General features: G+C 46.9%; 1 protein-coding gene across 4 annotated transcripts in view; it reads left to right on the top strand.

The window, feature by feature from the left end:
- The window catches only part of CRACR2B (calcium release activated channel regulator 2B), a 91523-nt gene that overhangs the window by 39898 nt on the left and 35954 nt on the right, over positions 1–15671 (top strand). For all 4 annotated transcript variants that reach the window (XM_073554373.1, XM_073554372.1, XM_073554371.1 and 1 more), the window contains 3 exons: positions 2151–2385; positions 4899–5010; positions 14861–15023. In XM_073554373.1, coding sequence (XP_073410474.1) covers positions 2197–2385; positions 4899–5010; positions 14861–15023 — 464 coding nt within the window. In that variant the 5' untranslated portion in view covers positions 2151–2196. The remainder of the gene's footprint in view (positions 1–2150; positions 2386–4898; positions 5011–14860; positions 15024–15671) is intronic.

Genomic DNA, 15671 nt, shown 5'->3' with positions numbered 1-15671 from the left:
AACTGTTTTATTTTTTAGGAGAAACACACCATGTACTTGTAATAAGAGAGATATATGAGGTCCGTCATACTACTTGCTATATATTCATTATTTCTTGGTTACGGATATTTGGTAGTCTGGGATTCATGGATGTATGATTGCAGAAGCACACTAGCATAAAAGAGGTAGGAGTAATTTATTTGCCACATGAAGTAACACTACAAAAATATAGGAAAAGATGGACGCACCCTTCACATCCTTTACACCAAAAGTTGTAAATCCCTTGGTCTGCTCCTGCCTTGCTGCCCATGGCTTTTTCTCTACCAACTAGCTAATTACTGTTTGCTGATATTGCACAGAGTTAAGTTCTGCGGTTTACCATTGTTTTGCTGTAAACTGGCTGTGAACTAAAATCTTATTACCCAAGTCACCGTTCAGGATGTCCTTGTTACTTGGCCATGCCTGCTGGTTTCCACACCACTGTAGATGTTGATCGCGTGAGTCTTGAACAATGCTGTCTATTTTTCCATTTTAGTGTTTAGAAAGTGACTGCGAATATTATTTCTGTGCACAGCGTTCTGTGCTTAACTAAACAATTATACTATAGCTTTATGTGCATTACATTACAAACAGTCCTCCTCACGGAGGATATGTCAGGTACAGCAAATATGTAACGCTTGACTACAGATTACATGCAAATCTGGAAGATTTCACCATGGTCATGCTCCATTTTATTTGTCCAACATATACTTTCCAACAGTTTGTTTTAAAGGGAATCTGTCAGCAAGATCTCACACCCCAAACCTCTTTAACAAACAAGTCCAATCTAGTCAGACTGGAGGAAGCAGTGCTGAGCAGGGAATAGAGCTGGAGTGACAGAGGCTTCAGATCTCCCATAGCTTTTCAGCCTCATTTGCATATTAATTAAAACTCTGATTTCTCAGTAACTGAGGCACAGACTAGTCATGTAACAGTATAGCTGGACTTCTCTTTGAAAGAGTTACATGTACATACAACTAGTTTGGAGTGTGAAATCCTGCCGACACATTCTCTTTAAGAAGTCCTATGACAAAAAATACTGTGATAATATTTTGGTCTCAGTCAAACGGCCGTATAAATTGAATCAATATCCGAACACAGTTCTCAGACTGGCCGGTGGGTTTCTTGAACCAAGTGTGGCAGCTTCATATATTTCATTGAAGCTGTCATGCTTCGGTCAGGATAGCCGCCAGCCAGTCCGAGCATTGCGTTCCGATCTCTGTCTAATTTATTGGCCGCCTTACTGCGCCTTTAAGGTTAAAAATTTAAGTAAATTTTTTTATAATAAAAGAACCACTTGACATTCCTGACATGACATTTCAGTTTGAGTATTCTCTCTCCAGAAACTACCACTCCTGTAGCACTTCGGCTTTCAATTTTGGATTGTGTAGTTCCATTCAGGCAGTACTGATCTTGTAAAAAGTCTGGTGGTTTGAAGACTTTGTTGGAGGGGCCAAAGACGGTCTGTGCCTCCCTTCGGACAATCCGCCCATGAAATCCGAATAAGCTGTAGTTACATTAGTATGGATCCATTATATGGACCGTAGCCTGGATGACTATAGTACGTACATTACACTTGATGAGAGTCAGATAATATCTTTGTCTGAATTGAAACCAATCCTTCTAGATGCAAAACAGAAATAAGTCATTACTGAGGAGGAACTTTTCACGCTTTACTAAAGATTCACAAAGAACCTTGCCTTGCCCCTGGCCGCTCTATTGTTCTGGGTAATGACATCTTGACCTCGCTGATTCACAGTTAACTAACTTGGTATGTACAGTGATATAAAAATTAATACATTTAAGTAAAAAAAAAAATTGCTCCCACTGGTGTCCACATCCTTTAAAAGGGCACTGGAAAGAGATCATTATAAAATTAATTAGCCTTAGAACTCCAATTCCCCACCACTCCTTTACTTCTGCTCCAGAGGTCTCTGCCACGACCAGATGTGATGACATCCGGTCCATCCGTCACATGACGGCCACTGATTGGTTGCAGCAGTCCGACGGACAGAGTGTCATCCACTGAAAATGATGACGGTTCGTGTAATCGATAATATCACCATGTAACTTTTGTGTTGTCGTGTGGGACAATGTGCCACCTAAGTGACATTTTCTTCTGTACTTTGCAGCTCCCCATTGGAAATAACTGGTGGCCAAACCTTGCCACCTCCAGACATGGAACAAAGGGGTACTTCCCCAAGGTGCTCTCCATGTCTTAGGGGAAGGAAAGGGTTAAAAGCTCCCAGACTGTCTACGCCATCCCTCCTGTCAAGAGATTCAAAGGAAATGATGGGAAAAGCTGAGGAACTCTTCCAACTTTGCGATAAGGAGGAAAAAGGGCTAATAACCAAACGTGATCTTCAGGTGAGTGAACCTTCAAAGTAGTAAGGTGTGTTTACACTAGTCAATAACTGGGAATGAGCGCTCCTCAGAACAAATGTTGCCCTAAGAACTTGCTTACAAATCGTCGTTCTCGACAGCACATCATCCTGCATAAACTGTTCTCGGCAGCACAAGATCGATGATATGCTGTGCTCACAAAATGATAGTATTACTATCGCTCTGTGCGGTCCTCTTGTGCTAATCATTTTACATGTTCAGCAGTCCTTTAATGGCCAGTGTAAACGCAGTTCATGCTTCTTCAAGGTCTAAATGTTTGTTTTTTGGTGTTTTTTTTTTCTAATTCCAAGAATCTTTATGACTTGGCTCTGATTTTGTTGTATGTCTTCATTGAGAATGACCTACATCTAAAATTCCAAGCATTTACTCAAAAAACTAACAAACCATAATTGGTCTTTATATACAGTCACAAGTAATTTTTTTCTAGTAATTAGGCCACCCTTGTGCAATATGTATTAGAATAAATAAGGCCACACATTCGTGAAGCACAGATTGTGTTTGGATCGCAATACCCGGTCTGACCACCAAGTCTCCAGACCTGAGCTAACTGCCTTGTATATGTGGTACAAGTACTGAGGGATGGACGTGTGGTTTGGAGAGGGTGTTTCGGCAAATATTTTTGTAGGCAATTTTTATTATTTCCTAAGTATTTGTGGCGCCCCTGAGGCTCAGTCGCCACAGAGGTACTGCACCTTCTCCTAAGGTGTAGTGCCCCACCAACTAGGTAAGTTGGGAGCTCCTTTCCACACTCCAACACCTGCACCCACACACAGGATAGTTCAGCAATGGACCAGATTGCGGCTCCACGCTTAGAGGATAGCAGAGCACCTTTCGTGGGTCCTTGCTTCGTAACACGAGATGTGCTGGGAGGTGGATGGAGTTGAGATATATAAAAGGTTGGGAAAGTTTAGAATGTCAGTTCAGTCTGACGGGAGTTCAGTCTGGAGGGGAGGCTGAGAGCAGGCTGACAGGAGGTCAGCCTGAGGGGAGCTCAAGGCGGAGGAAGACAGTCAGGAGAGGCTGAGGACTGGACTTAGTGGAACGAGCTCCCTAGGAGAAGAAGAGAAGGAAGGAGTGCTTCAGCTGCCTCAGTGACCTGAGCCAGCTGGCACGGGAAAGGAACAGAAGGAGAAAGACGTAGAACTGCAACCAAAGCTTCCATAAGAGAGAGAAGGAACAGCGCGGAACGAAGGAGTAGGAGAACAGAGAGGAGTTGTGGGTTGGAAGAGGAACCCTGCCTATAGGTTCTCAGCGCAAGGCTGGGGCCCGGTCACCGAGGTTGTATGGACACTTATGGTTCTGCAGCAGACACCGGTGGAGTAGTTGGCTGCATTACTCCCATCCAAGACTTGGGACACAGCAGCAACACAGAGAGCCGGGATCCAGGAGGTCCCTGAACAGGCTACAGCTGTCTGTCATACAAGTAGAGTTGTTAGGAACATCTGACAGGAGGAACTTCAGAGTAACCACTGTACTGGAGCTCTTCACACTAATAGGCGCAATAGCAGAGTTGTTCAGGACGGATACATGTTGGCGGAGTGTTGGAGAGGAGAAACCTGACTTTCCTGGGAGGTTGATTGAGTCTCTGCCCCGGAGGACACGGCACGGAGGCAGGCACCAGTGTGTACCACGAACTGAGAGTAAAGCTTTGGAACTACAAGCCCTGGTGTCTTCCAGTCATTGTGCGCCAACACCGTCAGCACCGCTACATCTGGGTATCATCCTTTACACTACCTGCGCCTACACACTGCCCTGGGGTTACAGCTTCACCTGTAGGGAGCTATATCATCTATGCTGCAACACACCATCAGCCCCAGAGGACCTGCACGCAGCGTTGGCTTAACATCTTGCTTGCCAAACACCACAGGTGGCGTCACGAACTATTCCATTACACCATTACCTTTCCCCATTACTTGGGTGCCCAGGGCCACGGACCGGGTCACTGCTGCTGTGACACATCCCACTGACACCGGCCCGGTACCGAGTACCCCACAGTCCTGGGAGGGCGACCCATATTCAACCCACAGAAAATAGAAAAAATTTTTTATTACTATTCTTGCATTTTTCGACTCTGTGATTGGCTGCAGCGGTTACATAGAACTCGATCAGAACATCATTGAATTTTTCTCGCTAATCCAGTCACCTGTCAGGCATCGGCGGTCTTACACCAACCGAGCATCACAGAGACCTTTACTGTATCCTTATAGGTGACTGGAGGTAACTATGTCTGTTTATTATTTTATAACAACCCAGGTCCCCCCCCCCAAAAAAAAAGAACACTAGATAACCATTTAAAGTGCTGCCTAAGGTAATTGATGCCAGCTTATCCCGCGTGTTAAGCATGCATGGTCGTTGCCTATGCAAGAGTGCGCTGCCGCCAGGTGGCAGAGACAGATGGGAAAGCTTCATGCCTGTTGCCGCAGTAAAATGATATCACAGCACTGACTTGTAACAGTTTTTTTTTGTTTTTTTTTTAGCGTCTACAGAATGAGCTTCCTCTTACACCCGAACAATTAGAAGCTGTATTTGACAGCTTGGACCAAAGCAACAATGGCTATCTCACTCCTGTGGAGTTCAGTATGGGCCTCGGTAACCACCTGTTCAGTTTTGTCATTCTATTGTGTGGCCTAAAATGTTGGTTCATGTTTGCTTCAGAACAAAAAAGGGGTTGATTAAATGTAGTCTGTCAGCACAAAATGACTGTTCAAACCAAGCACACACTGCTGCTGATCCCTTGGTGCAACTTCCCACCTACTTGTTTGATGTCTATTTCCATTACTCTTACCGTACTTGATTGATCGCTCTGGCTTCACCGGAACAAAGCTGGACAGGAGCAAAAGCTATTTGGCAATGGCAAGGGTTCAACGAGAGTTTGTGCTTGGTTTGAACAGTCGTGTGTTTTTTTTTTTTTTTTTTTTTTTTAATGCCGTACTCACTAAAGTGATAAAATGAGATGCTGACCCAAACTAATGACATTACATGTAAACATAATAAACCTAATCGTGCACTAATGCCCATGGGCTACAATATACAGTATATCACAGTACTGTAGATATATAGACTAATCAATATGTGACAGCGCTGGGTTCGGACCCACTGTGCCACTGGCAGGGCTTACACTGGATGGGTGTAACTGAGTGGCTACCTGGTCTTCACTAGAGCCTCTGATAGTGAGGATAGGCTTGGGCCGCTTGGGTAGCCACCAGGTACCACTCCAAGGCAGTACCAGGACCTGCAGCAGCTGACCGAAGGGTCAGAGGCACAGCTGCAAAGCACAGAGGGAGTAAACGAAAGAATGTGGTCTGGAAACCCAAGGTCAGGGCGGGCAGTGCAGATTCATAATATGAAGCCGGGGTCAGACAAGATGACTACATAAGCCGGGGCAGTAACGGGAGAGTGAAAACAGGAATGCACCAAGACAGGTAACTAGAAGCGGTCTGTAACAGGCACCTAAGTTCAGGCCAGGTGTGGAGGGCTGAGCTGCCTAATACATCCTCTGCTGGCAGGGGATAGGCCAAGGAGGCAAAACTTTGCAGAATACAGCATGGTTAAATTCCTGCAGAATCTGGCCTCACCTCCCAATAGCCAGGTGGAGACAGCAGAGGAATTAACAGTGCTGGGAGTACTGCAGGAGGCATCTCAGCGACACGGCCTGACATGGGGATGAACTGAGCGGCGAACACAGTGAGTGGGATGGTGCTGAGAATGACTGCGAGTTACCGGCGTGACACAATACAAGCAGACCTGACAAATGTATCCTAAATTCTTAGTACGTATGGGTCTTATTTGTGATCAGGTGGACAGCCCAACTGTACCGATTGTATTAATGTCATTTAGATTGAATATCATTTATATTTACTATTCCTTCTTCGACTTCTTCTTGGCACGGTTTTTTGTGAGGCTTTAAAGCCTGTGGCACCACAAACCGATATTTACTGGGTGCTGTTTGCGCCCAATAAATGAGATAATTAAGGGCAAGTCTCCTATGATGGTATAACACATGCTGCATTATTGATCACTTGCACCTTGCTGGTGTGAAAGCATTAAAAGAAGAGCGTTTTGCAGGCTTATTGCAAAGTTTTGCCTCGTTTGTCAATTTCTCTTTTTCAATTCATCTGGACAATACAGATTGTGATATTTTTGGCAAAGTGTTAATCAGCACATTATATAAAAGGTAATAAATGAGATGAGTACGTACAGTGGGGAAAATACGTATTTGATACACTGCCGATTTTGCAAGTTTTTTCCAAATACAAAGAATGGAGGTCTGTAATTTTTATCGCTGGCACGCTTCAACAAAAAATCCAAAAGAACACATTGTATGATTTTTTACATAATTAATTAGCATTTTATTGCATTAAATACGGTAAGTATTTGATTACCAACCAACTAGCAAGAATTCTGGCTCTTGCAGACCTGTTAGTTTTTCTTTAAGAAGCCATCCTACTCTGCAGTCATTACCTGTATTAATTGCACCTGTATTAAGTCGTTACCTGTATAAAAGACACCTGTCCACTCACTCAGTAAATCACACTGCAACCTCACCACCATGGCCAAGACTAAATAACTGTCTAAGGACACCAGGGACACAATTGTAGACCTGCACAAGGTTGGGATGGGCTACAGGATAATAGTCAAGCAGCCTGGTGAGAAAGCAACAATTGTTGGCACAATTATTAGAAAATAGAAGAAACACGAGATGACTGTCAATCCTTCTCGGTCTGGGGCTCCATGCAAGATCTCACCTCGTGGTGTAAGGATGATTCTGAGAAGGGTCAGGAATTAGTCCAGAGCTACACAGGAGGACCTGGTCAATGACCTGAAGAGAGCTGGAACCAAAACCTCAATCATTATAGTTAGTAACGCACTACGCTGTCATGGATTAAAATCCTGCAGAGTTCGCAAGGTCTCCGTGCTCATGCCACCACATGTCCTGGCCCATTTGAAGTTTGCCAAAGATTATCTGGATGACCCAGAGGAGACATGGGAGAATGTCATGTGGTCATATAGACAAAAATAGAACTTTCCAGGTCACCACCTGACAGCACACTGGAGGACGTCCTTCTTATCCGCAGTGGGACAGGAAACCACGAGAGCTTAAAAGGATCCTCCCCTTACCACCCTTCAGTGTTTTTCCTGTCCCACTGGCGATAGGAACGGCGAGAGAAGATCCGACCGTTCCACGCAGATGGTTAGGATCGGAGGGCCCAGCCTTTTCCCTTCCTACCTCAAGAATTCTGCAGCTGACACCCGGCAGAGGGTCCCTCAGCCCGTCCAGTGTAGCGCTGCTCCTGGAGATGGGGTCGCTTCCTCCTGACGGGGGCTCTCGACCCCGGATGCCACCGCCGATGTCCCGAAGCCCGGGCCGCCTCTATGGAGTCCACTCACCCCCACAAGAGGACCCCGGCAGTGGATCACCGCATCCGTGGGACACGGCACGTCAGGGAAAGCATGGCCGCGTCGTGCCCGAGGACCGGGGCGCGTCACTTCCGGCCGCGTCAGGAGGGCCGGGTGGCGTCATTTCCGGTCGCGTCGTCACTGCGCGACTTCCGGGTCACGACCGCCCGGCGTCACAGGCCGCAGCTGGTATAGGCTCACCGGAGAAGGGGGGCAGGCGTCTTTCTCCAGTGGAGCGGATCGGCAGCGCGAACAGCACAGCGCGGTCAGCAGCAGCCACAGCAGTCCTCTCTACCCAGGAATGGTGGACCAGGCAAAGACGGAGATGGGACCGGAGAGCCAGGGTCACGTGAGTAACCTCAAAAGAGAGGTCACTGCAGGGCCCCAGTAAGGTACACCCCCCACAGAACACGTATTTTATATGTTCCAGGGGGGAACCTCCACCTCAGAGAAAAAGGAGCCCAGGAGGAAAGATAAGAAGTGTCCCGTTTGCTCTAAGAAGCTAAAGGACACGTGGCAAAAGATCCTCTGCGATGCATGTACAAAACGCATAGTGGGGGGGAAGAACAGGCTACACTTATGTCTAACATGAGAGCAATGATTAGGGAAGAAGTGCAGGCTTCGGTATCTGGCCTGGCCACTTCCCAGACCCCGCAGGTGACCCCCCCCAGGCATCCAGAAAGATGCAGAGGGAGTCGGACACCTCTTCCGAGGACATCATGTCAGAATCAGATGCAGAGGAGGAGGAGATCAGAGAGCACCCAGAAAGAGGAAGGAATTATCTTTTTTCGTCTGGGGATACGGACAAACTATTGGGGGCAGTGCGGCAGACTATGCAGATCGAGGAACCCCCGGCTACCCTCTCAATACAGGATGAGATGTTCAGGGGGTTGCGCTCCCAGACTTCGATGTTCTTCCCAGTAAACACCCATATAAGGGCAATGATATTAGATGAATGGGAGGAAGCAAAGATTAAGGGTACCGTTACACTTAGCTATGCACCAGCGATCCCGACAACGATATGGATCGCTGGTGCATCGCTAAATGGTCGCTAGTGAGCTGCCACACAGGCAGATCTCACCAGCAACATCGCTGGGGTCGGGGGTCGCTACTTACCTGTCAGACGCGGCAATCCTGACGTCCTCCCGCACGCGTCGCTCGTCGGCGCCAGAGGAAGCGCCCGACGAGAAATGATCCAGGACCTTCTCGCGCGACCAACGGGGGAGCCGGTTGGAGGTAAGTATCACATGTAGCGATATCGCTAGCAATATCGCTGCTACGTCACAAAATCGGTGACTTTACAGCGATATTGCTAGCGATATCGCAGTGTGTAACGGGGGCTTAACTGTCCCCAGAGACTTCAGACTTCGCCTGCCGTTTGACCCAGAGGAGGTCAAGGTCTGGGAGGAGATCCCTAAGATAGATGGCGATTCCGTTCGAGGACTTCTCAAACTTAAAGGAGCCCCTAGATCGGAAGGCAGACTGGCTCTTAAAGAGGGCCTGGGAGAGTTCAGCAGCGGTCATAAAAACAAATATAGCCGCGACATCAGTGGCACACTCCATGCATCTATGGATAGATGATTTGGAGGAGCCCTGTCGGATAGAACTCCGAGAGAAACCATCCTGAAATCCCTCCCTTTACTAAAGTTAGCTAGGGGGTTTTTGGCTGACGCCTCGGCAGAGTCCGTTAGATTCACGGCCAGAAATAAATCCTTGTCCAACGCAGCCAGGAGAGTTATCTGGCTTAAAAGTTGGTTGGGTGACATACAGTCAAAAAATAAGCTGTGCTCAATTCCCTTCTCGGGGGGTAGAGTCTTCGGGCCTGTGCTCGATGATATCTTAGAGAAGGCGTCAGGCGAAAAAAAGGGGTTCCCTGAAGAGAAACGTAAGAGGTATCAGCCCTTTCGTAGACCTCATTACAACCAGAGAATGAACTACAGAGGGAAGGGGAAGTCTGGTCGTTGGAGCTACCCCAAAGGGGGCGAGGGGAGAAGTAGGAATAGAGACACAATCTTCTCCGGCCCAGGGTCTAGCTCCCGAAGAAAATGACGCCACCAGAGTAGGGGGGCGATTACTCAAGTTCAGGAGAGAATGGCAAGAGGTTACCACCAGCCCATGGGTACTACAGGTCATTTCTCAGGGGTACAGGATAGAATTCTGCTCCCTACCCCCAAACAGATTTTTAGTGACCAGCTCTCAACTCAGTCCGGCTTCCCCCATGTGGTTGGACATCCAGGATCTCCTGGAGATAGTTGATTGTGCCAGTACCCGCCCAAGAGGAGGGGAGAGGACATTTCTCGACCCTCTTCGTGATAAAAAAAACCATCGGGGGAGACCAGAATCATAATAAATCTCAAGCCCCTAAACAAGTGGGTAGCATACAAACGCTTAAAAATGGAATCAATAAGATCCACGATTCCTCTTCTGGGAAAAGCGGTGGTAATGTGCACTCTGAATCTGAAAAGCGCTTATTACTACGTCCCCATCCACCCAGACCACCAAAAGTATCTCAGGTTCGCGGTCGAAAAGGACGGCAGGATACACCATTATCAGTTTCGCTGCCTCCCCTTCGGCATAGCATCAGCCCCAAGAGTCTTCACAAAATTAATGGTAGAAGTAGTGACCTTCCTAAGAGCTCGAAACATCACGATGGTCCCTTACTTAGATGACTTCTTAATCATAGCAGATTCAGCAGCCCAGCTCAGGGTCGACTGTCAGTCTTCAATTTCCACGCTGCAAAGGTTGGGTTGGATCATAAATTGGTCAAAGTCAGATCTCATATCCAAGCCCAGAATAAAATTTTTGGGGGTCATGCTAGACTCGGAAAGAAGAATGTCCTATCTACCAGAGGAAAAGCAAGCCAGCATGCCAAGGAAGATTTGTCAGTTTTCAAAAAACCGGGTATCAATCAGAGACGCAATGAGGATCCTGGGGCTGATGACTTCGTGCATTTCCTGCATCAGGTGGAGTCAATTCCACTTCCACGACCTACAACGGGCAGTCCTAGCGTCCTGGGACAGGAGACAGAATTCACTAGACAAGAAAATACAGTTAACCCCCCGGGTCAGAAGGTCGCTGCTGTGGTGGACCGCTCCGAGAAACCTAAAAACTGGTGTCTCATGGATTCAGTCTCCGGAAGTCGCAGTGACAACGGACGCGAGTCTGTATGGCTGGGGTGGATACGTCGGAGGAAAGTACTACCAGGGACGATGGAGTCCGGAGGACAGCAACAGGTCCTCCAACTTCAGAGAACTACATGCGGTCTGGAAGGTACTACTCGTCGCCTGGTCACTGGTAAAGAACAAGCAAGTCAAAATACTGTCAGACAATACCACGACAGTAGCCTTTCTCCGGCACCAGGGTGAACCAAGACACCCAGCGCTGCAAGGCTTAGCAGAGCAGATCTTCAGATGGGCGGAAAGAGAGGTCCTCTCAATCTCAGCAGTGCATCAAGAGGGCACCAGGAACCAAATCGCGGACTTCCTCAGCAGAAGAAGAATAACCGCAACAGATTGGGAACTCCACGTCGAAGTGTTCAGCAGCCTGTGCGACCGTTGGGTACAACCAGAAATAGACCTTTTCGCGGACAAGCAGAACGCAAAAGTCAAAGCCTTCTACTCCCTGAGCCCTCTGGGAAACCCGACAGGGATAGCCGCCCTATCACAGTCCTGGAGCAGAGGCCTGTTGTACGCCATCCCGCCTCTAGCTCTCATTCCACGAGTTCTCAGGAAGGTCTACGAGGACAGAGCCAGGGTCATATTGGTGGTCCCCTATTGGCCAAGAAGAAGTTGGTTTCCCCTACTCAGGAAGATATCACGGGAGGAACCCATTCTCCTGCCAAAAAGAGAACACCTTCTCCACCAGGGTCCGGTCTTACACCAAAAGCCGAAGGCGCTCCAGTTATCAGCCTGGATCCTGAGCGACAGGTCCTAAGAGCAAGGGGTCTATCGGACGAAGTCATATCTACCCTGCAAGCAAGTTGAAAACCCATGACCGCAGCAATATACAACAAGATCTGGAAAAAAATCTGCAGCTTTCGTGGAGAGGCGACAGTCAAGACTGACCAACCCAACATCCCGAAGATCCTTGACTTCTTGCAGGCAGGGTTCAAAAAGGGCCTTAGACCCAGCACTCTGAGAGTGCAGATTGCAGCCTTAAGCGTGTTCTATGACACAACCCTATCAACACACCCGTGGATAGCCCGGTTCCCGAGGGCAGTACAGAGGCTTAAACCCTTAATAAGGAAGACCGTCCCTCCTTGGGACCTTAAAGTAGTCCTCAATGCGCTATGTAAACAGCCATACCTGCTAGGGACAGAAATAAATATCGGTAACCTCTCACTCAAAACAGCTTTCCTAGTAGCAGTTACCTCAGCCAAAAGACTAGGAGAACTTCAGGCCCTATCAATCCAAGATCCTTACTTACAAGTATTTAATGACCGGTTAGTCCTAAGACTTGACCCGGCCTTTCTGTCCAAGGTTATCTCAGACTCAAACATGAATCAGGAGGTAGTGCTTCCTTCTTTTTTTCAGTTCCCCAAAAATAACAGGGAAAAAGCTTACCATAACCTAGATGTCAGGGAAACTGTACTCAGGTACCTGGACGCAACCAGGCCTTGGAGACAGGATAATAACCTCTTTGTCCAATACAGAGGCCCTAACAAAGGGGAAAAAGGCATCGAAATCCACAATAGCAAGGTGCATTAGATTCACTATTGGCACAATCAATAGGGCACGGGGCCAGAATCCCCTGGCAGTCTTAGAGCCCACTCAACTAGGGCCATGGCCGCATCATGGGCAGAGAGGGGGGGAGCCTCGGCAGAACAGATCTGCAGAGCAGCATCTTGGGCCAGTCTTAGTACTTTCTCCAAGCACTATAAACTAGATGTGACATCCACACAATTAGCATTTGGGAGAAAAGTACTCCACGCAGTAGTCCCGCCCTAGAGCCAGTATCCTTTGGTACTACTCCAGTATGCTGTCAGGTGGTGACCTGGAAAGCGGTAATTAGACCTACCGGTAATTGTGTTTCCGGGAATCCATCCTGACAGCACTATTAGTTCCCTCCCGATGACACTTTCCATACAACTGTGATGTAACGTGTATGAAGAATGTTGGTTTAAATAAAATCTATGTTTGCATCCATCCAGATGTGTTACTTTGTGAAATCACTGAAGGGTGGTAAGGGGAGGATCCTTTTAAGCTCTCGTAGTTTCCTGTCCCACTTGAGATAAGAAGTGTGCTGTCAGGATGGATTCCTGGAAACACAATTACTGGTAGGTCTAATTGCCGTTTTTTGATATCGACTCCACTCGCTTTGTTTGAAGGAAGAAGGATGAGTACAACCCCAAGAGCACCATCCCAACTGTGAAGAATGGTGGGGGAATCATCATACTTTTGGGGGTGCTTTTCTACAAAGGAGACCGGACGACTGCACCATATTGAAGGAAGGATGGATAGGGTCATATATCACAAAATTTTGGCCAACAACCTCCTTCCCTCAGTAAGAGAGGTCGTGGCTGGGTCTTCCACAATGACAATTACCCTAGACACACAGCCAGCACAACTAAGGAGTTGTTCCATAAGAAGCATTACAAGGTCCTGGAGTTGCCTAGCCAGTCTCTAGACCTGAATCCAATAGCAGGGAGCTGAAACTCAGTGTTGTCCAGCAACAGCCTCAGAACTTGAAAGATCTGGAGATCTATATAGAGGAATGGGTCAAAATCCCTGCTGGAGTGTGTGCAACCTTGGTCAAGAACTAGAGAAAACGTCTGACCTTTGTAATTGCAAACAAAGGTTTTTGGACCAAATATTAAGTTCTATTTTCTATTGTATCAAATACTTATTTTCCCCACTGTAAGACCGCAAGCCAGAGCAGCAATATTCTAACTGAGAATGTACGTATAATCAGTGTTTCATACAAGTACAAGGAGTTTGTTGACTAAAAGCACGTAAGCTTTATTTAGAAACATGTATGCATAAAACTTGAAAACCTATAAGACAGATCAGATGACGAATACCAGTACACCGGCAAGCAAACGGCACATAGAAAAAGGTGTAGTGGGTACAAATGGACACAATGGTCAGATAAAACTGCACATCTGCACTTGGACCAATATAGTATACTAGCGGTATTTCGCGCAAAGCAGTACTGGGAACGGAAGATGCCGGCAGCGTGGAGAGGAGGGACAGATTCCGGGGGCCGTCGGAAGGTGAGTAGATCACTATTTTTTATTTTAATTCTATTTTTTACACCTTTGTGGTACCGAGGGTCCGAAGGAGTCTCTTCTCCTCTGGACCCTGGGTACCGGCTAGCGCCAGGCATCTCCGGATGCGTCGCCGCTGATGCCCGTGCGCCCTTAGATGACCCACGGCAACCGTCGGGAGATCAGCGGCTAGCGGCGGCGTGCGGACTGCGCCTGTTGCTGACTGGTCACGGCCGCCAGGCCCCAACCAATCAGTGCATCGGGATTTCGGTTACAGACAGACATAGGGCGTTTATGTGTGTGTGTGTATGTATATATATATATATATATATATATATATATATATATATATATATATATATATATATTATAATATCTCTCAAGATTTGCTTTTGTCTAGAACATACTGCACATTGTTACAGCCAAGTTACAAATAAATAATGCTATTATAGACAAGGAAGAGGCTAAATATAGGGGAAATAATACTATTGTCAATAGAGGACACAATGGTGAAGAGACAAGTCATTCCCCTTTAAATGCCTACACAAATATGTTATGGCCAAAAATTACTCTTGCCCATGATGTACGGCACCAGATGTGGACATCAAAAACATATGGTACCCAGCGCACGTTTCTCCTATAAAAATGTTGGTTCCTCGGGGAAGGGGAAGCATACCATGAAAAACAGATTTACATAGTAATACATTTTCTGATGACGGATTAACATTATTTCTTCCAAGCAAAACCTACTGCTGACTTGCTTTGCAATTTTGTGTTTTCATGATATAAATCGTTAAATGCACTTTAAACAAGCTTATGTTTTTTTTTCTTTTCTAGGTAAGTTATTAGGAGTTAATATTGCAAATGGCGAGGAAGATGGTGAAAGGCAGATGATGGAGGAAACCTTTGAATCCGGATGGTCAGATGAAGATGATGATACAGAGGAGATGCTGTTCTGCGCCACCATGGAACAGTTGGGGGCTACCCGCATCGTTGAAGAGTAGGTCACGTTGCATTTGTCGTTTCTAAAGTATTGGTAGCTCCAGGACAGAGAGATTGCTGTACATTCCTTCATACTATCAGTCTACAGCTCATTTAGCCAACCAGGGGCAAAAATACTGTGAAGAGCCTTTCTGCAGATAGGACTTTATTCCTTTTGTTTTCAATCATCTGGAAGAAAGCGGGTTTGGCTTTTTTTCTCGTAGGGAGCATTGCCTGGAAATAAGTTTATTTTGACCCATTGGTGGTCATATCATTGTTGCAAACTGTGCAACCATCCTGGGCCCAGGACGTAAGTGCCCGCTACCACTTCCTAACCAGGCAGCCGCTGTTGTCATAAACATTTAAAATGGTACTGTGTTATGAGCTGTTGAATTGCAGCAGACACGTATACTCTTTTTTTTTTTTTTTTTTGCACAGAGGACGTCTTCTGTCTGGGTCCTCACCTGCTTACACCACTGTCTGCTCCGTACCCTGCTGCTGTTGAAGCACTTAATCTCCGCAACCAGTACCCTCTACCGATGGGAGCAAGAACACTGAAACTAATGCCTGCAAATGTCTCTTACGGTTGAAACCCTGAAAAACAAGATTTGGCATTGCCGCTGACTGGGCCATTGACTGTAATAATGCATGCAGCCATTTTGAGCCA

Source organism: Dendrobates tinctorius, unplaced genomic scaffold (genome assembly GCF_039654945.1).
Source record: "Dendrobates tinctorius isolate UK_male_01 unplaced genomic scaffold, ASM3965494v1 ptg000211l, whole genome shotgun sequence".
Lineage (NCBI taxonomy): Eukaryota > Metazoa > Chordata > Amphibia > Anura > Dendrobatidae > Dendrobates > Dendrobates tinctorius.
Note: the sequence above shows the minus strand (reverse complement) of the source record. Positions and strands in the feature narration are given on the sequence as shown.